This window comes from Limanda limanda, chromosome 21 (genome assembly GCF_963576545.1).
Source record: "Limanda limanda chromosome 21, fLimLim1.1, whole genome shotgun sequence".
Taxonomy (NCBI): Eukaryota; Metazoa; Chordata; class Actinopteri; order Pleuronectiformes; family Pleuronectidae; genus Limanda; species Limanda limanda.
In genome coordinates, this window is record NC_083656.1 from 16,364,427 (window position 1) to 16,388,062 (window position 23,636).

A 23,636-nucleotide genomic window follows, 5' to 3' on the forward strand; every position below is an offset into this window, starting at 1 on the left:
CAAAGAAGCTCATTTAATTAATGTAGATATTGCAAATGACACAACATGCCGGTAGACGTAGGAGGTTAAAGTTTCTATGGAAACGTATGACGCACTGCAGGTAGGTAGTGGAGAAATCCTAAGCTGAACTGAAAACACTGCAGCTGGTGCATTAGCTGTAACAATAATATACACAGCATGTAGGTAACCAATATAGCCTCATTACCAAGTTACATTTCATTTTGCTGAGTGTGTGTGGAGCACTGACAACAAAGCACATGTTGTACTGAATCTAGTTTAATCAGGTTGTTTGATAGAGACGTCACTGAATGGAAACGCTCTCTTTTTATTACTTCATTGTGACACATCCTTACAAATACTCTAGGTTTTCAAGGAAGCGTACCCTTCATTATTGAACACTACATCAATCAGTCAGTCCCTTGGAGCTAATTAGACGCATCACCTGCCAATCACACATCAGACGTGACGCCCAGGAGGAGCAGCGTTCCATATTTCCAGTCTGTCAGCCATGAAACGACAGCTCAGGACTACATGTTTGATTAAAGAAATGGGGTTGATAACATCTATATGAGCGGCTAATTAACACCAGAACTTCAGAGATTCATGTAGCTTACAGTTTTGCATGGATTTTTTTTACCCCACTTGTGAAAGAGCTTGGGCTGAGTTGAGAGCCAAGTGGACGTGGGCCTGCTAAGCCCACTCAGACAGTGTGTGGAGAATCGGCAGCACAAGTACTGTGCCGTGATCTTGACCGGATTTGCAGCCTTCCCTCCAGGGGTGGACTGGCCATCGGGCATACCGGGCATAATCCCGGTGGGCCGTTGACCCAATGTGGGCCGGTCTGGTCCGCTATGTTGTTGTTTTGTTTTTTTTCTCTTCTTCCTCTCTAAATTCCCTCCAATTGGGCCGGCCAATTGGCTACAGAGGGCTAGCAGTGTGTTGCCAGCATCGACACATATTATTGGTCTATTGTTTGTCATTGTCAATCAATCATGGGCTGACAGGCTCAGAGAGCCCTGACAGTGCTGTCAATCACAACACAAACCAGGGTGGGGCGGGACCTCATTGCATTGGCGGTGGGAGTCGCGGGACGGGCTGCTGCTGAAACAGAAACTTAAAATGGATAATAAGAGTAAAAAACGCATCGGGGAAAAAAAGCAGAAGTCTCTGGAGGTGGAGGCTGCTAAATGTGCCAAACTGACGGACCTATGTGGTGCCGGGTTCACCAGCCCAGCAGCAGCAGGTGCGCCGGGAGACGAGCGAGGAGGACTCGACAATGATGAGCGAGTGGAGGCAGACATGTGAGCGCGCATTTTCAATTTTCAATACATTCTCCAAACTGGCTCGTTACTTGAGCAGCGGAGGTTGGCGTCGCACGCCTCTACCGACGGCGCACCTCTCTCTCTCTCTCTCTCTCTCACTCGCTGCCCCCTCCCTCCTGAGATGTGCAGGTCCCGGTGGCGTGTTTGCCGTCGGGGGGGGGCAGCGCGAGAGGTTGGTCTATCCCTCCGCAGGTTCACCTTCAGAAATCTTGTTACGACTTTTACTTCCTCTAGAATAGGATAAGAGATAGTGTCTTATTTTGTGTGCCTATAGTATAGTGGTTATACTGTGGTTTATTAATGTTCTTGGGCAGACACAAGAGGCACTTGTTTATAGTTAAATAGAAGTTCAGATGCACTGGTCCATTACTATTTGAACCTCAGCATCTAGGGTTCAAAATTGGTAAAATTATACATTATATGCATATTGTTGTTGTAATTTTTCAGTCAGTTGAGATAAATCTTGAGGAGAAACATTTTGGGTTGTTTTGTGTCTGTATAGACCTACTATAAAAAGCAATTTGCATTTTTAATTTTAGTTCTTGTACTTTTGATACTTAAGTACATTTCAACACCAGATACTTTTGATACTTAAGTACTTTTAATATGAGCTACTTTAAATTGACGTAACTTATGTCTTCTAAATGTCTTAATGGCAGATGTGCTCGGCTAATTATGTGGGCCGGTCTGAGCCAAAAAATGCCCGGGCCGTTTTGTTCTCCCAGTCCAGCCCTGCTTCCCTCCATCTCTCACCCGTATGTTTTCTAATGAAGTGTAGCTTCAATATATTATCTTACCTGCATTGTTTTCATCTCAGTGTAAGATGCTCTTGAGACATAACAATATGTCTTATTGGCAAGACATTTATGTGTAGAGCATATTTCAACAGAAAGACAATTCAGTTCTTAGCATAAGATAAAATGGCGTCATGACAAATAAAAGCAACATAAGACAGTCATTTAGAAAGAAATGAAAAAGAAATAGATACAGAATTCAAAATACATAAATAAACAAATAACAATAAGAAACTAGAAGAGCGGTCTGAAAGTACATACCACCATTCACCAAGGCTGATGCATTTTCTCGCCATTTCAAAGCAATTTGATAATGAACTGACTCTATCTTACACTTCCCATAATAACTTAAAGATCTCTAACTTGGTAGTTTGCTCTGCTGCTCCTTTGTATAGCTGTGTGCAGTGGTATTTGCAGCAGGCTCTGTCACACATTTAGGTTGTTGTCCAGAAAGGTTTTCCCTCCACGCAGACAGTCAGACCTCTCAGTTTCAGGTGCAGTTGTGGCCATACCCGCAAGCAGCATGCAATGCAACTCTCTCTCTTTCGCTCTCTTATGCAAGATCTTTTGCTCTTTCCTCTGTGTACCTGTCACTCGGAATCTGTCACACATGAGAGTGACATTTGTGTGTGTGTCAAAGCCTCTGTGCTACTGCCATAGATGGAATGAAGTCTCCTGGAAACCATGCAAAGAAAGTGAAGGACAAATTTCCCAGAACCACCCATTTGTTTATGATCCGCACCAAATTTTTTATGGATTCTCCTCTGACCCAAACCGCATCCTTCCACCAAGTGTCATGGTAATCCATCCAAATGTTTTATGATTGTTTCACATGAGCACAGATGTCACCCCTTGTTCCTTAATAAATGCAGCATGCATTTGCAAGTACTGTATGTACTTGATTTAATATTATCCTGGGGAGCGCAATGCAAAGTAATAGTAAACTACTTATGGCAGCGGACAAAAGAAAAACGATTTAAAGAGTTGTATGTGCAATATTGCTGCATATTTAGGTTGACTTTTTATCAATTATGTTGATATATTGAAAGAACCGAAATATGTCACACAGCAAAGATGAAAAATATTTTCTCATTTTCCAAGCAGCAAATGCATGTGCAAAAAACTATTCCTAAAGCCTCATACTGTTGTCTAAATGAACCAACAACAAACTCGCCTTAGCCAAAAGAGCAAAGTGAAGAAACATCAACCTAACAAAAACTCTCCTATTTACTCTCAGAATTTGTGTTGTGTGTTTTGCGATTATACTTAATTGAATATAGAGGGACGAGTGTGAGCGGAACTTTGAGTCATCAAAGGTTTAGCAAATGCATTTGAAGCTGTGATTACTTAAGCCTGATCAATATGGATGGATGGATGGATGGATGGAACCCTTATGATAAATAAATTGACAGAGAAATTGTACGAATGCACAAATAATTGAGAAACTAAAGTATGATCATATTTTGACTGTCCTGCATTTGTTAGGAAATTATCACATATTTCTCTTCACTTCCATCATCTGATGGTTTGATGAAATGTGGAAATACAGAGTTTTTGAAGAGCAGAGCGCTTAGGACAGAGAACAACTTGCTCACATCAAATTGCAGCCCTTATGATGAATGATTTTCTGTGTCAGACTTGATTGATTTCCATTTGTTCCATCAGTCACAGGATCGTTATGTTCATCGTGTGGAAGGATTCTTTGCTCCAGGAAGTGTGGATAAAAAGAGAATTAGGGCACACGTGTCGTGTGTAAGAGGAGATTAGATGATGGCGCATGTGTCACCAGGAAGTAGTCCTTTGATGAGAACCACCACTTTACCGCTCACTGCATACACCTCGCTTCTCATAATTGTTCACGTATACAATTCACAGATTAGCTCTCGTATAAAAATGATCTGATAAGTTGAGCACGAGCACACATTTATCTGTGATGCACCAACTGGGTGCACTTCCTGCTTGAAGCTCGGTTATTGTATTTAGCAAATTCACAGCATCTTCACAGCAGATACTTGAAAAATACCTGTTGACCGACTCAATTAGTAACTTGTGTCACATCTCCTATGTGGAAAAACTATCAAGTCTACTGTCAATTGCTGGAAACTACCTCATTTTAACATACTGTAAACATTTTTGGGAATACTTTTATATTCGTTTTTTTATGTATAGCAGTTCAATTCAGTTAGAAATGCTACGTAAACATGTCAAGATATATATAACATCGAAGTTAGCAGTGTCCTCAAGAACAATACAGCAAAGTATTGCAGTAGTAAAACAGAAGATACATGTATGTGCATGTACTTAGGGTTTCTGTGGGGTCTTCAAGTCAATCGGTAAATTTAAACTTATCTATGAAGACCTAATGCAAACGGACATTTAGATAGGTGAATAGCTTATTTAGCTTAATTATTTCAATGTCCATTTAATTTTATTGTGCTTTAAAAAACATTTTCAGTAGAAATGTTTCGGGGGCATGAAATGTTTCTACCTTCTCTGTGAGTTGTAGTCCTATTCTCAACGATGCAAGTATTGGCACGCTATGATAGAACTACAAACAAGACCAACATGGAGCTGATACAAACTGAGAAAAAATATTGATACCTAGTGTCTCTGTAGTTTGCAAGATAATGTAGCATTTTGGGGGTTATTCTCTGCGAGGCTACTTCACTGTATCTTAAATTTAGGAATTGAGGGTAAGCAATTTTGGCAACTTTGATATTTCTTCATACAAGTCACATTCGAAAAAGCACTCAACTTTCATTTCATTTCATCATTATGGTCTTAAAAGATTTAAATTTGAACTTGTTAAAACCTGCACTAACCTTGGTGCTATACATGAACACCACAGAAGAGGGGGAAGTGAGAAGGCAAAAGCATTTTCATTATTTCTGAAGTATAACATTGGCTGCACACAAGTACATGCATATGTTTCATGCAAGGGCAACAGAAAGCCCCTGGTGAAAACCCAACTTTGTAGTGTCTACACATTTTGCATTCCAACGCTTCACACACAGTCAGCAAAAAGCCATGTTTCTGTTGATAATTCTGCCGTTTGTTATGTAAAACCTAATATACACCTAAAAAGTCACTCCGATGTTTTGTTGTCTTAATTGTCTGATCTGGACAACTTTATTATTTTTTATTATCTTTGTCGATATTTGCACAAAACTTAGAATTTCAAAGGAACATGCTTTATAATGAATGCTCTATTTTTTGAATCCATCCATTTTCTATACTGATTGTCCTTATAGGATTCCAAAAATATTGGTAAAATTGTAATGATGAGATAACATTGAACATCTTCTTTCTAAAGGACAAAATAGTGTTTTTTACCCTGTTGTTTTGTACAGAAATTGCAGCAGACGAGACCTCTTGGGCTCTTTAAGAGTGCATATTCACCGTTAATCATGTAATTTTACATCAGCGATAAATGCTAAGAAACATAGGTTCCTTCACGTATAGTGGGTGCACTAAGTGATAATAAGTGGGCAAAAAATTGGGAAGACATCAGACTGGGAGGTCTCTGGTTCGACTCCATGGAGTAACAACAAAAACATACCCGGACTGAGTAACAACAAAAATCGAAGCTGGATCGACAACACTTGGATCTGTCTAGTGCCCCTGAGCAAGGCACCTTACTCCCCCAACATCTGCTCCCCGGGCGCCGTACATGGCTGCCCACTGCTCTGTGTGTCCTGCTGTGTTCACCAGATGGGTTAAAAGCAGAGGACAAATTTCCCTAATTTTTGGAGTGTGTGTGCATGTGTGTGTGATTAATACATTTATCTTATCTTATCTTAATCCCATTGGGTGATTCAGGATGATGGAAGAACAAACACAAGGTGCATAATAACGTGTTACATTGAGACGGGGCCATGACAAGAGTTTGGTGACGGTCCATCAAACTGTGCAGGAGATTGATGGCTGCCCTTTCTCAAAACCATTTGGGTTGATCCTTGTTAGCTTGATGGATGGAGCAAGGCCATTGACAGCTCCTGCTAACTGATACCTTGAGCAAAATAAGAGGCAACCAGGGATATCAACACATTATTGCTTTAATTGTAATATTATGATAAAGTAAACTATTTCCCAAGGTGTTCTGAATGTTGAAGCCCTTTTTTCTATTCTTGTCCAGACAACCTTGACGGAGCAGTGTACTCGACTTCACAAGGAGAGCTTTGTTCTCAACAGTGAACTATTAATGTCGCCCTAAATGATAATAACAAGTCAAATTGTCACTTTCTCTGGTGTTGTGAGGATTAACTGCTTCTTTCTCCCACATAACAACTAAATGGTTTTGGATCATCAGACAGACAGATAGAGCCGTGTTAAAATGTCACATTGGGCTCTAAAATTGTATCATGAGCAAATCATTATTCCCTGACATTTCACTCTAAAAGTATTAAAAATTAACTGGGAGAAATAAAAGCGAACATATGCTTTTAAATTTCTTCTCTTTTCTCTAGACATGTAGGTGTTATATGTTTTGAAAAGTTCTGTAAAGTTACAAATCTTCAAGTCTGTAGTAAAGTGAGTTCCTCTTCCCTACAGAAAACACTGCTTCTAAAGATCCTGAAACACCTCGTCAATACTGCCCTGTCATGTATGTTTGCATAATGCACATCTAACGGCTCAAGTCTGACACTCAACAAGCCAAGTGTCATGAACCCTACATGGACAGAATTCACCAAAGCCAGTTTGGCATGGGTTTGGAACATGATTAGGTTATTGTACTCCGCAGCTATGGTAACGGTAGCAGTGGGAGGGGTTAAAACCGGATGTATTGATGACCCCAGTCGGTTCTGTTGCTGTTGGTGAAGTCAAGTGAACACACGCTCAAAGATTTGTGCAGCAAACAAATTCTATCCCGTTTAGCTCGTCCCAAGGATTCCTACACAGGCAAAGGGAAAGCTGAGGCCGACATTTCCTTAATGTGCTGGAAATGGTTGACCAATCAGAACAGAGTGGACGAACTGACCACGTTGAGTTTCAGACAAGAGGCTGAAAAGAGGAGCTGCAGCAATGTACAGTTTGAGGAAAGTGATGTTTTCTGAACATTAGAGCAAGTAAACCTTTTCAAGTACAACCCCAACTTAGAATTGTGAACCTTAATATGAGCAGTAAAGTTAAAGGAGCTGGTTTGACTACGTTTCCATAAAATCTTGCTGCCAAAATTGAGGTATTCAATTAAAAATATGCCAGGTTAAAAAAAAAAAAAACAAGTTAAACAGCAGCTCAAATGATGAATTCCTTATTAATAGCATGTCAACATTCTTTCTAAAATTAACCCATAAAGTAGTTTTCCCCCACTGATTCCAATATAAAAGAGGAAGAGAGATTTTCCATCAGGACCAAAGTAGAAACACTCACACAAGATATTTTCATCAGAACATTTTTAGAGTTACTCTTTATATCCTGGTATGTGAAGGACCACACTAAATAATTTCTTCAGATGCTGAAATTGCAGGAGATTAAGTCTTGGGTTTCATTGAGAAATGGGTACGTTGTGATCCAGTCGATTATGGAACATTATGAAATGTGAGCTTTCCATCCCAGACTGGGGGGGTAAAAAGCCAAGGAAAGAGCGATGAGAGGAATCTTTGATGAAACATAAGATGAAAGAATTTTGCTTTAAAAAAAAAAGCTAAAAAATCTCAGTTCTGCAGGAGGAGGAGGGGGAGGAGTAGAGGCAGTTGAGAGAGGGGAGGTGCAGCCATGGAAGGAGTAAGGAAGAGGTTGAGGAGTAGAGATTAAAGAAGAAGTGCAATAGAAATGAGTGGCTTCTGTGACAGTGTGCTGTCAGCAGCGTCATCGTCACACCCGCTTAAAAGAGCATAGCATAGAACATTAAGCAGGAATCGGATAGGACCAGCAGCTGTGCACATGCAAGCACACAAGACACACACACTCGTGCACTATTGCCCAAAAGTAACTTGAGTTTCCTCTGGGGAGTGAAGGAAAAAAAGGAAAATATACACATACACATTTGGCAATATTAACCATCTCTCATTTCCTCCAGCAGAGAATGAAGAGAATCAGACTTGTATTTCACAACTGGAGCTTTTTTGAGCTTCTCAGAAATATTCTCTCTCTCTTAAATTAACATTTGGTCACAATTCACAACAGATAATTTTCATATTCATCCAACAAATCAGTGACCAGTTGTTCCTGTACAGTATCCTTGAGTTGCAGCGACCCTACCTTTCCCGGCTGGATTAACACCTGTATGAAGAAACATGTTAATGTCTCTGTGGCTTTGTGGGTACCTGTAGGACTCTCAAGCCTCGACGGGGTTGGGGTTAGCGGAAAAAAATGAGGGAGAGAGAAAAGACACTGGGAGCAGTTGAAACTTGACCACATGTCCCATTCTGCGTCCCAAAATGCCAAGTAAAGACGGGCCAACATCTAACAGGCAGGGATGCTCTATGGTGCCACAGCTCGACCAGCCTCTGTATGTTCTCAGTCCATGCGTCGTGCTGTGTCACCATGTTCTGGTTTCACTTTCACTGCATTTTGCCACAGGTGAGCCAAACAGGGGTGCTGAGTTTAAGGAATCGACTCGAGACTATGCCTCTCTTCGAGGGAATGAAGACGGCCGACCAAAATATCTGACATTTCAAAAGTTCACGCGACCCTCCTAGGGCCAGACGGGAGCATCTGATTGCTCCTCGCTATCCCCCTGAACACTGCACGACAAACAATGCATGATGAAGCGGAAACTCTATCCAACTGGTCAAAATCTGGCTCCAATGGCACAATGTATGCCCAGTTTGGTTTCTTTGGATTAAACTAATCGCTGAAAGTAAAGTAATGTGATGCAAATGCAGATAATTCTCTACAACCAGTCATTGACACAGGAGCAGAGATGAATATACACACACTTGATAAATGGCACAAGCGTCACAGCAGACACTGATACCTGTTCCTCCTACTGCTGGCCTGTCAGTTCTGTCTGAGTAAAGCAACTAAAGCTTGCTGAGGTTTTGGTTTTGTTCACTAGTGTAAAAATCCTTCAGATATTTATGTGATGGCCGTGCGCGCCTCCAGCAAAGACACTAAAAAACGATTCTCCTGAGTAAATGCTGACAGGCGTGTGGGTGTTTAGTGCTCCCTTGCTGACTCTTAACTCTGCTTTGGAAGAAAAGGCTTGTCGCTCAGTGGACTCGCAAAGCCCTTCCCAAACCCCCCGCTCACATTTCCAGCTGTATAGCCGTACGAGACTGAACGTTTTATTCTTGATCCAGAAGAGCAGAGGATGTGTTATTTTCCACAGTTCAATCAGACGGGTCATCAGGTCAACCCGTACCATTATCTTGGCATATATGGAATTAAGAAAAACAGGATAATTCATCATTGAGGTTTCTTGCGTCTTTAAAATAAGGTCCCATTTTAAAAACATCTCAGTTGCCCCCAGCTTTGTTCTAGTTTTGTTGAAACACCAGACACTAGAACTCTGTCCCTCTCTCTCTCTCTCTCTCTAAGCTCATGTTTAATTCAAGCTCAGTTGAAGGTGTTCCAGCGCAGATAGTTCCTACTGGACCCTGTGGCTTTTCAGCCAGTGGTGGAGGATTGAGATGGATTGTAACTGGGACCCACAGTGTAACTCAAAGGTGCTATTTTTCATATCATCGCCACAGTATGTTCGCCTCTCTTGGGCTGTTGTGAAGTTGATTAGAGGCGTTGTGCATTGCTACCAGATGTAATGACAGCCCTTACATTATGATGAAGTGGCCCCTGGGGTCCAGGGAGGTGCAGCTGCTGAAGGGGCACCAGGATACTGATCTCTTACTCCGTTGCAGATATCATCTCTCCGCTCTGTCTTTCATCTCCTTTTTGCTTCCTCTGACTACTCTTGTTCTCTCTATCTTTAGCTTTGTCACTTGGTTTAAGGCTTGATGTTGGCTATAAATATTGCAGGCAGTGAGTGAGATAGAAAATAAGACAGAGAGGGCAATGATACAGTGGTGGAATAGAAAACTCTGTGATGAGTTGGAGCAATTTCCATAAAGCCATTTAAGCTGATGAAACTTGAAGAGCACTCGGGGAGTACGTATCTCCACTAAGGCTGATTGGGCACTTTATCACCATATTGCATATACTGTACAAGTATTGAGATCAGAGACATGTATCATATTTTCAATGAAACTCAGGCAAATATCCATTTGCTGATATGCAGTGGTTGAAATGAACAAACCAATATATGAGAACAGTTGGGTGATTTGTTTATCTCAAAATGTCAAATAACTAACTTGAAAATCTATGACAAATATCAATATAGTGCAAATATTTCAAAAAGGTTTCTAGATGTATTTTGTACCACACACTAGCAAACCAAAGCACACACCCCTAAAAAATTGGATCAGTTATTATCTGGATCAGAACCAAATGTCGCTTGTCCATAGGTATTAGCAGTCAAGGTACATTTCTTTTCAGATTAGCTTCATGCTAAAGCCTCAAAATCAATGTAGTTTATTGAATAAGTTACCAAAAAAGCACCTGCTAACATAAGCTTGCAGGAAGGAAGGCTATTGGTCAGTTTGTTTGATGGGCTCCTAACATCTGGCCACACTGGTTGCATGTGCAGCACGTGGCGGCTACGTGGCGGATCTGCTGCAACTCATGCGCTTCTGTTGGTCACACGGGGAGCTTCTCTGCTCCATAGCTGCTACGTGAGCTTTCTGCTATGATCACTGTGTTTTCTGAAATGATAGTAGCCTGTCCACCCACCTGATGCCACGGCACTACAGTATGAAGCAAGTAGATTTTCTGGTCCTGCAATAACAGCAAAAACCTTTTTTAAAGAAATCAATGGATATTGTCAACAGCAAAAAAAATACTTACAACACAACCCATTACAACATCATTTAGTTTTTGTTCCAGATTTCAATACAAAAAAATCAGCAAAACATTTCAAAAGCATTATGTTGAAAAAGTAATTTACGCTGCCAAAAAAGGGAATCGCTAAATCTTAATCAAGATTCCAGTTCGCCTCTAAAGCTCGCCATGTGACATCAGTAACCACAGGCTGCCTGGTAATTCAACAGGACCTGATTTTAATGGTATCTGACCATCCTGAAGGAGCCATACTGCTTCAGTGCACAAGGACATGAATCTGTCTGTAGCAACATCTGCTTCCCTAGATATATATTTACTGTGATCTTATAAATATTTACAGTATCACTGTCTAATAGACTCATTTATATAATGACCTGAGCAGTTTGACAGCAGGAAATGTAATGTATGGGGAAAGATGGTTGTTCGAAACTGCTTCACCAGAGCGGCACCTGGTTCGGTTTTCTCTGTAGAAAACTAAATGTAGAAGAGAAGAAAAGTAGAGAAACATTGTTGCTTTTCTTAGGCGAACGACACCAGTCTGACAGTAAAACTTTAGTAGAGCTTGGACGTTTCATGGTTTGCTCTACTGCTGTGGGTTTGTGATGACCAACAACCGTGTGCTAACAAAAACGATAGAGCTGCAAAACTCAGAATAAACTCATTGGCAAAAAACGTGTTTTATTGGGTGTCACAAGTGATTCCAAAGTCCTGTGCTTGCTCTTATCTTGTTTCTGATAATAGCCCGTGGGGAAAGAAGATCAGGAAATTAGCATGTTTTAGCATTGTAATAACATGGCTGCTGATGGCATAACTGGACGTGACTGCTTGTCAGCGTTTGAAGTCGGTGCCATTCCGGTCCCCTGCTTCTTTGGATTGAAATGCAAAGCAGCCTGTAGATCAAGCTGCTCAAACACACACTTACACACACGTACACGTCCTTCTCAAACACACATCTCCACAGTGTGACCTTTTCGCTTTGAGTTTGAATGATGTTTACTTTAAGTATGCATGACAGGCATTTCAAATGAGACAAACGGAGTATCAGAGGAGAGAGATGCTGCTCAGGGTGTATAGAGTGTGTAAACAGAGAACAGGGAACGGCTCTATACACAGCGTTAGAAACCTGTCTTATAACCTTCTTTTCACCAAATCATCTGCTCTTCGTGAACCAGCTCAGTTCAGGGAACCGTGGTGCCACTCAGAAGCGACGCCCATTACCACCCGTGTGGAGCAGAACCATTGGAATCAAGAATCTGTCATTAACGGAGGGTGTTTGCCCACCGCACAATAACTTAGAAGTCGTAGCAAGAGGGTGGATTCAATTGATCACCTATAGTAGGGCTGTCACCTTTTATCAAAAATCAATTCAAACTAATTGGACCTGCCACATGTATTCGAATAGCTACCCTGTGTGCACAAGCAGAGTATTTGACGTCTCTCCCTTCATCTGTGCACCGCTAACAGGTGAGCTCGCGGATTTGTTGTCATGGTAAAAGACCTTAATCAGCACCACCTGTATTTGTGACTCTGTTGTCTATGATAGAAGACCAAACACTTCCACAGGCCGCTTCACAGATGCTTTAGTGTCGTGACTGTACGCTCAGGGCAGATTTGCACTTTGGCACCTTACAACGTAGAAGTACAGACTTATTGATAGGTCAAGAGGACATGCAATAGGTCAAACTAACAGATGGTCTGCTGCGCTTCTAGACTGTGTGTTTGGAATTGGTCATTACAGGTCAAATCTGAACCCCCACTCTTGAATGAATGTTAGGATTTCTAATAAAGAGCAAATTACCAACTGTGCTGATCTTACAGATACTGTATCAGTTGTAATACAACTCTTTTCATTAGTTTTTCATGTGCCTTCTTCACTGTTGCCTTCTTCATCCTCTCTTTCCAACCGGTAGAATATAACATGGCCATTGACATTATACCTGTTTGCACTGGAAAAACCTGCTTTCAATTCCAGCTGTAAAATGAGTTTCAGGTGTCCAAACCTATTTATTCTTGTTGAAAATCTCCCAAGCTTATCCAACTCGGGGGGATTGGATGGGCAAACTCAAACTGAACCTGTTATCACCATGTTAGTGAAAAAGGGGAATCAGTGCAGCTTTCTTGGCTCAGCACTCTTGAAGAAGCCTTCCAACGTATATTATATCAGTCTTACCCTGAGCAAACACTTTGTTGAAAACCTTACAGAAAGAAAATCAAAAGACAAAAAGCAACTATGTTGTGTTTACTCACAGTGAAGGATCAGTAGTTCAGCAAATATGTCTCCATCCCACAGGGCCTGCCTCTGCAGATATATTTTACCGGGATGAAACTTTAGTTGTAGGTTTATCTGACCGTAGAAGGCAAGAGCAACTAAAAGTATAAAGTGTAAACCTCGAGCCACAGATCACCTTGGACTGTTATTATAAGTTGGTCACCATCTTCCATCTGAAAGAACATCTCAATAGTCTTCCCTTCTTTATTTATCGTACATGCTTATTTTTCTTACTTCTATTCTTTGCCCACAAAGTTTTGAGCCTGTTTTCTGTGTTTTTTGTTTCATCCACAGAGGGCTTGGCCGTGGGAGTTGCATTTGGAGCCATTGGAAAGACCTCATCTGCAACCTTCGAGAGCGCCAGGTAAAACAGGCAAACAAACATGAAGCAGAACAAATATCAGTTTTCTACACTGGCAAGTAAGAACTTATATGGACAGTAAATGGCGGCAAATGATGCAGACCATTGAAAAACAGCAAATATGTGCTCCATCATGGACACAAAACTATAAATCCTGTGATTGTTGTGTCACTGGAGTCGCTGGTATCCTCAAGATAGCGAAATGTTGATGTAATGTTGAAATGTTTCGTTTCAAATTAAAATTCATCGTGGCTGGGATTAGATATTAGTTATCAAAATGGTAAACATGTGATGAGGGGTTTCATAACTGTGCTGTATGCGCCTGATATCTAGTGGTCACAGAGTGGTACTGCAGAGTTTGGTAAATCTGATGGTCACAGGTGGAGCTTTGGCCTAATCCCATTTTCATATTGACTCGATGTACATTTTGTAGCACATTCGCAGTTTTTGTATACATATGGTGGCATGGATTCCACAAGTTGCTTGAATCTTGGACACCCGCAAATGTTTTGCCCTGGGATGGTGATTTAACAGTCACCAAAGTAATTGGGACTCATCCACTAGGCTGGAGTGATATCTGTAGAAAAAACCCACTAAAAAATTGTCAGGGGCAACAAAGTGATGTAACTTCACCCTCTTAGGAACAGTAATGTTTGTACAAAGCAAATCTATAAATTGGTATTTCGAGTCTGTGGTTTAGCATATTTATATTTAGGCAGGATTTCATCAGTCCCCCCTATTGAAGTCGTTTACTGTGTGGTGTGCTGCTGATACCTGGTGGATGAATGGTGGTACTGCAGAGAGGTGCAAACCACCCCAGTGCATGCTGAAGATGGGGATGTGATGAAGTCATTGAGTTGATTATATTTATTGTAGAAGAATAAATTATCTGACTGCTTATTATTTCCTCGCTCCCTCAGAAATTTGGCCATTGGTATCGGCATACAGAATTTCCCAGAAGGCTTGGCAGTGAGCCTGCCGCTGCGGGGTTCAGGGGTCTCGGCGTGGAGGTCCTTCTGGTACGAAAAGACGCGCATCCGTGTCGACACACTCTGTCAGAGAACACAACAATTAAACACACAGCTCTGATTGTGCAGACTCTTGACATTCAGTGTTTCCCTCTCAGGTATGGCCAGTTAAGCGGCATGGTTGAGCCTGTTGCTGGGTTACTGGGAGCCCTCGCTGTCGTTATGGCAGAACCTCTGTTGCCGTATGCGCTGGCATTTGCTGCCGGGGCGATGGTCTACGTGGTGGTCGATGACATCATACCAGAGGCTCAAGTCAGGTAAAGAAGGAAGATGTGAAAAAGAAGCATGAGAATGTGCATTCCCTTATTAACAGCTCACACTTTTTTTTATGTTTCCTTTTCTCCATCTTGTCGTCGCCAGTGGAAACGGGAAGCTGGCCTCCTGGACCTCCATCCTGGGATTCGTAGTGATGATGTCATTAGACGTGGGCCTGGGCTGATGTTGCCAGGGTAACCGGTGCAATGTCAACAGGACCCTCAATGGCCACGTTGTCATGACAGTGATGCTGACCTCAGTTTTTTTTTTTTTTTTTTTTTTTTTTTTAAAGGGACCAAATGGGGTGTTTTATTCTGAAACACTGTTTGTACGTTTTGTTTGAATTGTTGCTACTTGAAATGTACTAATTCAGAAACAGAACTATTTTGTTAAAAACTTAAGGGCAACTGTACTTGAATGATTATCTTTGTGTGGTAATGAGTTTATCGATAATGAATATACTCCTGATTGGAGAGCTGGTGAATGTTTAATGAGAGGATGCTGCTCTCTGAGCTTTACTTTGGCAGAGACTTGTTTTTAAAGCAAAAACTCTGTTAGGAATGATTGTATTTTTAAGTTTGCGTCTTCCAGTTTTTGTATTTCCTCATGATGGCAGTACTTAAAGTCTGGTTTTTGATTTGATCATGTGTGGGACCGTGAATGAAAATTTGTTTTTTTCTTCTTTAATTCTGCAAGACAGTGTGATGTGCTGAAATATGAAGTTCTTTATGGGACTTGTTTAAGCTCCATGATCTCCATCCGACCATTTGTTACTGTGTATATCTGACAATTATTTGACTCGCTCGGATGTTGTATTATAAGCCAATTACTTTGTCCTTTTACAACAATCTCAAACAATATTCTCCCCTTTAACCATCTCCTGCCATCTACAGGTCAGTCTGAAGAATCACACGTTGTGGCCTTCGTCTAATTATTTAAATGCTGTTGAAGTTGATGAATTTTTTCGTGATGAGTATTTATATAATTAAACAGCCAAGTAATTCTCAGTTTTCCTCATGTGATGTTTGTAAGGCCCTGAATGTGTTTTATCCATCTGCCTTTCTACAGACATGTAAAGGACCAGTGTGTAGGGCGTAGTTCCATCTAGTGGTGAAAGTGCAGACTGCAACCAGCTGAAAGCCCCCTCCCCTACCCCTCCCTTTTCAAGCATGTAGGGAAATTCTACGGTGGCCTTGAGGTAATGTCAACATGCAAAAGGCACTCGCGACAGCCAGGGTTTCGGCTTGTCCTCTCTGGGCTGCTGTAGGAATGTTACATTTTTTCTAACATGGAGGGTAGGGCTGTATTGAAACAGACATTTCTAACCTCTATTAGACTAAATATTTCCCCTATGTGACACATTCACAAACTGTTAGGTTTACTCAACGTTCATTTTCCATGAAGTTTACTTTGTGTGTTTGTTTGATTTGCTCTAGAGTTTATGAGACACGTATTTTAACACATTGAAAAAAAAGACCAAATGTGACACACAGGAGCCAGGACATCAGGGTTCAAGTTTCCTGGAACAATCCGGATTCGTGAACGGACATCATCAAAATAAATGTGATTGTTTTTGTTTGTATGAAAAGCGACCAACAGGACACACACACACTCCTGCAGAGAAGAGATGAGTGTTTTAACTTCACTGTTGCAAAAGATCCGACACCCTGTTTATCCAGGAACATTAATATGAATTCAGCAGGTTTTTATGAAGATCAGTTCTACATGTGAGTGATAAGAGAAGAACAGAAGCAGTGTCACTTGTTGACCGCTCCTCAGTGATGTGCGTCAGGCGTGGGGGGGTCCGATCACGATGCGGTGGGGGCTTAAAATAATCATTCACTAATCGTAATCGTGGGAGAAGTTTGAAATAATGGAGATACTGATTTGAAGTCATATCACTCAGCCTTACTTAAGAACAAAAATTGTAGCAGCTTCTTACAAACTGATCCTGATCCAGCTCAAGGAAAGCTGGAGCTTTTAGCAAACAGCTTAAACTGCCTTGTGATGAACATGTGACTAAGAACAGCAACAACCAGCCTCCTTCAGAGGCCTTTCAGCAGCTACAGGGTTGAGCACTAACAATGAAACAGAAGCACACACTGTTCGTCCTCACATTTAATGGATTACCGCATCAGTCACAACACAACAGCACACAAACACACGGGTCATTTAAAAAAAGCTGGTTCATAATCTGCATTTAAAAGAAAAATCTTGAGCTACAATGAAACTGAATTGACATGAACAGGCCTCCAGCTCATGTAGCTACAGAACAGTGGCGGCGAAGGGTTTGTGTTGCAGGAAGCGAATGAGACTCCTTGGCATTTCCAGCTCCTCCAGACAGTGGATCTTGTTGATCTTTTGGAGGTGCTGTCTCACAGCGAGTCGGCACTGAGAAGTCAGAGCTTTAGGATTTCCTGAGGAAACACAGGAGACGACAAGAAGATGAAAAACACAGGTTATCACACAGGTAAAAAGCAATAGTGTCATTAAAATCCAAACAAGATCACACGTTTATTAGAGAAGTTCAGATGCAGATACCATCATCTGAAACGCCTTCAATACTGCTGAGTGTGCAAATCTATGTAACAATCTGATACCAAGTCTTTGAATTATATTAGTATCACCCAGATAAAAGTTAAATGTTCTTTTCCTGCAATCCACTTCTTATTCACAGCAACACTAGCAATAGACCATACAACCATGATAGCAATCATCATTTCCATACAGAGTTATTAGCATACATCTGTGAAAATACATTATACAAGTTGCTATTTCTTTAAATGTGTTGATATCGGAACTGTACTCGTGTCGGCTCAAACACACAGTTGAGGTAGTGGTACACGGAAGGTAAATATAGTATCTGAACAGCTGACATTTATCAAATAAGAATTGTCTGAGGCATGAATTATATTTTTTTGTGGTTGTTTGCTATAGTTGCAACATCAACATGCTGATACTGCAGGGTGTTTATTTTTATTTCACCGTCTCTAAGAGGGAGAGTTGGAACAACAGAGCTGTTCTTCAATATCAATGTCCCAACAAAAAAAAAACGATTGCCTCTTGCAGCTGTAATTCAATGATCGGTTCCACCAACCCCAAAGGAACAATTCTGCCCCTGAGGCTGATGACTCTGCTTTATTTCACTGATAAATTCTCAACCTTTTCCTAGTACCTTGGTGGGAAGTTTCCCACGAACAAATATGTAAATTGTATGAACTTTTGGGAAAATAGGACTTAAACCATTCAATTGACCTTCATTATATTCTTGCCTCAAGACGAATTTAACATTAACCTGCACCAACTATAACACTCTATATGCCAAACTAATGTTCTCCTATTATAAAGGACACTTTATATATCGTCCTTTTTAGAAAACCTTCAAAATTATTCTGTGCAGACTTCAGGAGTTGTACATATGCACAGAGGCAACTGGATATACTGGTGTATATTTCAAGAAACACAAGCCTCGCCCTATGAACATACCGTTGTTCTGGATGTAAATCACTACGGATATTAAGAACAGACCAATAAAAAATGCAATAAACTATTTCTAAATTTGAGTCAGATTTTGTGTAACTGCTTAACTTCAACAAGTAAACAAGGGCCTATTTGTATTATTTAACCAGCCAGAAACACGGACGATGAACATTGTGTTCACCTCTTTCCCGCAGTAGCAGCTCCACAGCCTCGTTCTGCTTGGTGGACTTCTCGATGATCAGCGTAGGGAGGTAGACATTAGCACCGAAGTCGATGAGAAGCTGTATGTACTCCACACCACAGCCGTGCCTGAGGCACATCTCCAGCACAGTTTTCGGATGCTTGATGGAACTCAGCAGCTTGGCGTCTGTGCAGTTGTAATCTGGGTCCGCTCCATAGAGGAGCAGCAGTTTGAAACACTCCATATGTCCATAAACGGCCGCCAGGTACAGCGGCCCGCTCGACACCCTGGCGCTGGAGGTCCACAGCAAGACTTTGGAGCGAGAGTTCACCTCGGCGCCATGTTTGAGCAGTTGCATCAATATCTGCACATCGCCCTCACGAGCAGCTGTGAGGACGGGGGAGCAGTTATTGGAGGAGTTCCCATCTGGATTGGCGCCTGCTCCTAGGAGAGCTAAGACACATTCCAGGTATTTCGCACGAACAGCTGCGAAGAGTGGCGTCTGAGCCTTGACATCTACGCAGTCCACCAGAGCACCATGGGCTAGCAGCACCTGCAGACAGCTGAGGTGGCCTTTAGACACGGCGGCGTGCAGGGGCGTGCCAGCGATGCCCCAACCACCTCTGCAGTTGATGACTTTCTTGTAGATTTCTTGGCAGAGCATCTCATCGAGGAGTCTGTCATCGTTTTGTAACACTGCTTGTCTGAGCTGGGAAATCTCACAGCTCTTTTCGACTTCTTCAGATGTCCTCAACTGCAGCATAGAACCTGCTGCAGGGTGCGAACAAAGATACAGAAAATAAATTAGACATCAAATTGCCTTTATATTGTCGCTACAGCTTCATTTTCTGTTCGAGATATTGAATAATAATGAATAATGCAGCTCTTAAATCAGGTTGAGGAGTTGCAGGAACATTTAAATTCCGGTCAGCTGTAACGTTTCTCCAACAGCCCACTAGTATATAATGATTCTTCAGGAATTTGAGTTTCAGATGATCACAAAACAAATGAAAAGATCATTTTGCATGTAATATTTAATTTCTGCCAAGATCCCTCGTAAAAACTGGTCCACTGACAATAATTCATAAATTAATTTACCTGTTTATTCTAACCAATGCTGTAAATACCCTTATCTTTCTGATTCTCTTCAATACACTCTGCTCTCTCTGAGGTTTCTACGTTCTTTTTCCCCTGTTAATAGTTTTTATTTTTTGTAGTTTTTCCTTACTCTTGTTGAGGGTGAAGGGCAGAGGATGTCACACCTTGTTACGCCCTAGGAGACTAATTGGGATTTGTGAATATGATCCTGAAATAAGATATTGAAATGGCCATATCAATTGATCAATGTATAATATTCCCAGTTTAAAAAAGAACACAATGTGAAGTGTTTGTAACAGCTACAGTTAATTAGCTAAATATAATATATACATATATCTTTAAAAATGGTAAAATGTACTAAGTGAGTTAATAATGTAAGACTCCCCGAAGAATTGGTTGATGAACAGATAAACATATCATTACTTATCTAGAGAGGCATCACATCATGAATTCAATGTTGTAACGTAATCAGCTGTTTACAAAGGACCCCCCCACCTTCTCAGCTTGGGGCCCCAGGCAGCTCTCTGCCCACCCTGTTGCAACGCCCCTGCCAAGAGGCTGAGATACATACAGTATGAGAGAGCAATAGGTTCAGACCTGTCCAGCCCTTCACACCAAACCACACTGATAACAATCATCTATTTAACATCTGATGATTTGTTTGCGTAAGTACACAACCGAATAACTTCAACCAATACTTGAGTTTCAGTAAATGAGGTGTCCTGGACAGTTCGGCATGAATGAGCTCTCTGAATAGGGTCAAAAATATGAACTACTTTACTGATAGTGTCTCTGCACGGTGTGGTCCTGACGGGGGAATGGTGGAGAGAGACAACACATAAACTGCAGCTTGGTGTCACGAGTGTCAGCCGAACCAGGAGAGGACACATCAGCCTCAGGTTCATTACATGTAGAGAACAGTAGCTTCCTATTAGAATTTCTACTCAACAGCATAACGTCATCTGGGCTAGCGAGCAGGAAGGAGCTAAAACAACCACATCCATGTCCAGGTTTAGAGTCAAAATACACATTTCGCTTTACAAACCCCGCGTTTCGTTGCTTGTTACTCAGCCACAGCCTCGTAAAGACGCCATTCTCCTGTTTCCTTGGGTTTATGTGAGCTTACCTACGATATGTCCTCGGAAGCTGCTGCCTTCATCTTCCCGTTTCTCCTTCTTCTTCGTCGTTGTGTTGGTGTTGTGTTCAATATTACATTTAATGTCGCACTGCTGCCCCCTAGTGTTTAAAAATGATATATCAACACCGGGAATGTCCTTTACAGTGTTTGTTAATAATAATCTAAAACTGCGATTATTTATTAGGCATCATAGATTATATTATAAAATCCAATCTGTTAAATTAACTATTGAAAGATATTTGAATTCATGCTGTCTTAAATGCCAAATATTATAAAATATGACATTGTTAAATAAATAATCAAAATCAAACCAATGTGTTTCAATTAATTAACCAACAATTAAATTGATTACAATTTTAAAAAACATAATTATCGGCACGATAACGTTTTTTTATATGATAAAAATGTTACTTTAGGTACTATTTCAAATGTCTGTTTATATCTAATGATTAAAATATCAGACGCTTTTATTCAATTAAATTTCATCCACCCTCATGCCCACTTAAATTACAAAGTGACCTTTTTGGAATAACATATGACATTTAACAAAGGAGGTATAAGTGAAACTTAAACTGGCTAAAATGCTAAGCTAGGGTGGCTTACATGCTAAACTAGGGTGGCTATAAGGTTATTAGGTTATGCACGTGCTAACCATCAGCATGTTTGCATTGCCTTTGAGCATGTTACCGTTCTGACATTAGGACAAAGCAGAAAGACAAGAAACATAAAACTAGAAAAAGTTTATAACATACTTTTATTATGGAATTCATAGCTTGTAACCAATTAAACTCAGCTGAATCTCAAAATTTGGGGGACAGTACAATACAACTTTATCCATGGCAACAGACTGACTGCCCTCAGCTATGTTGGCCTTATCACTGCCTTCAACTTTATCTGTTCCCTCTCCAGGCAACCCGCATGGCATCCTTTATTCTGAAACTGGCTCTATTTCTTCTGTGTGTGCGTCACAGAGCCTTTGTCTGGTTACTGATGAGGTCTTAGTGTTAGTGCTGGGACAACAGGCTGTGGGCACAACGCAGAAGAAGGAACCAAAAGGGTTTGGACTACCCACAACAAGATACTGATCCCTCCAAATTCTTGAAGCATATATATTTTTTTAAAGGCAACCATTTTGCAGCCAAACAACAAAGACACTACAATGACTCTGTTTTCTGAGACCTGTTTCTTGCTGCAACCTGCCTGAGGGAAACGGACGGTTTCTATTGAGGGCCAGGGGGGTTTACAACATGCTAATGAGCAGCGCAGGCCTCCTCTGTCCACTCTGCCTCTATAGCTGTTGCTGAGAGACAAAGTAGAAGTCACCCAGGCGCTCAGAGAGAGTGAAGAAGAGGCCTTTAAAACAACGACGCCACCATAACTCATGGTGTGTGTGTGTGTGTATGCAGGACGAGGGGAGTGGGTGCTGGTGGAGGGAAAAGAGTTGGGTTTAAAGTGAAAGACGAGGAAATGAGAGGACGACTAGAAGTCTGACTTGTACACAGACACTCAGGATGAGGAGAACATGTGAGGATAAGAGTTGAACCCAGGACACTCCAGCAGTTTAACACAAGGATGGGAGAGTATTGATTTCCACAATGCTCCTGCATAGAGTATTTTATTATCCTGGTGAGAATATGATTTGCTCTGCAAGATGACAGGCGCGCTCGTGACAGAAAACCAGGTACTACCCTGGATTCTTTGTTTGGTTTTGATCACAGTAGCTGGAGGTGAGAAGATTTATTTTATATTGAGTCAAGGCTTGCATGAAAAAGTTATCGATATTTTCTGTGTCATTCAGAGAATTCCAAGTCAGCAATATATCTTTGGACTCATGAAAATGTACTTTTGAACTTCATCCCAGGCAATTCCTCTTATTACCCTTTAATTAATATATATATAAGGTTTTTATTTACCTAATTTAGTGTCGCATTTCAGGTAGAAGTGGCACTTTTTTACTTTTATAGCATTGATATGTTTAAAAATGTGTAGTTACACATGCTCCACACCAATGTATTTTGTCTGTTCTACGTGATGAAAATACATTAACTTTACCTTTTAGAACTCAACTTTTGATAACACAATTTATTATTTTTATAAATTTAGTTTTTATAGTTTATAATTTTGTCTTTATTTCGCATCAAGCGCGTTTTTTCATTTAATATTTCATATTTACTGTATACTTCAATATTCTGACATTTACATTTACAATACATGTTTACAGTTTAATGATGTGAAATAACATTTATGGAGTATTGGTATTCTTTCAATTAAATTTGTTGCAGCGTAACATTAAAAATTGTGGTTTTGCTCGAGGCAAAAATATGCAGCCTGGTGTGTTTTGGGTAAATCTGGCATATGTAATTTACAATTTGCACTAATGTGTTCAAATTTCCCATTTAAAGCAACAGTTTACAGCAGTTTAAGTACTATAATTAGTGTGTATCCAAGATTAGATGCAGAAAGAAAGTCAGGCTGGTAAACAGCTGTTCTCACAGCTTGTTCAGCACCTGCATCGTCTGATAATCAGCTGAATCAGTTGAGTGCCACTTGTTAAGCTCTCACAAGTGAAGGAGTGAAACATTTTCAAATTCCCACCTCACAATACAGCTGTTTGGTTTCTCTACATGTGTTTGCGGCTGATATTATTATTGATATTTTGCACGTTGTCAGCTCAATGTGATTTTTCCTCTCCAGATGAGGCTCCCTGCCCAGAAGGAGGAGGGATCCACTCGTCCAGCATGCGGTGCTACTGGATGTCTGAGGCGACGTCTTCCTGGTCTGAGGCTCAGCTCTCATGCAGAGAGACTCCAGGAGGAGATCTGGCATCTGCTGACAGTCCCGAGCTGCAAACGTTCATCCACTCCTCCTTTCCTGT

At 41.0% G+C, this 23,636-nt stretch overlaps 3 protein-coding genes across 4 annotated transcripts in view; 2 read left to right on the forward strand and 1 right to left on the reverse strand.

Moving 5' to 3' along the window:
* The window catches only part of LOC133027752 (zinc transporter ZIP11-like), a 115,193-nt gene extending 99,322 nt beyond the window's left edge, over positions 1 to 15,871 (forward strand). For both annotated transcript variants that reach the window (XM_061094854.1, XM_061094855.1), the window contains exons 7-10: positions 13,515 to 13,584; positions 14,502 to 14,600; positions 14,708 to 14,866; positions 14,970 to 15,871. In XM_061094854.1, coding sequence (XP_060950837.1) covers positions 13,515 to 13,584; positions 14,502 to 14,600; positions 14,708 to 14,866; positions 14,970 to 15,048 — 407 coding nt within the window. In that variant the 3' untranslated portion in view covers positions 15,049 to 15,871. The remainder of the gene's footprint in view (positions 1 to 13,514; positions 13,585 to 14,501; positions 14,601 to 14,707; positions 14,867 to 14,969) is intronic.
* Positions 15,872 to 16,974: 1,103 nt separating this feature from the next.
* On the reverse strand, positions 16,975 to 20,808 carry LOC133027857 (ankyrin repeat and SOCS box protein 12-like). Its single transcript, XM_061094999.1, has 3 exons — positions 20,750 to 20,808; positions 18,526 to 19,296; positions 16,975 to 17,281 (listed from the first exon to the last, which is right to left on the reverse strand). Exons 2-3 carry the CDS (start codon positions 19,286 to 19,288, stop codon positions 17,130 to 17,132), a joined length of 915 nt encoding a protein of 304 aa, XP_060950982.1. The 5' UTR covers positions 19,289 to 19,296; positions 20,750 to 20,808; the 3' UTR covers positions 16,975 to 17,129.
* Positions 20,809 to 22,412: 1,604 nt separating this feature from the next.
* Positions 22,413 to 23,636, forward strand: part of pkd1b (polycystic kidney disease 1b) — a 31,890-nt gene continuing 30,666 nt past the window's right edge. Inside the window, exons 1-2 of the mRNA XM_061094995.1 lie at positions 22,413 to 22,488; positions 23,456 to 23,636. Coding sequence (XP_060950978.1) covers positions 22,413 to 22,488; positions 23,456 to 23,636 — 257 coding nt within the window. The remainder of the gene's footprint in view (positions 22,489 to 23,455) is intronic.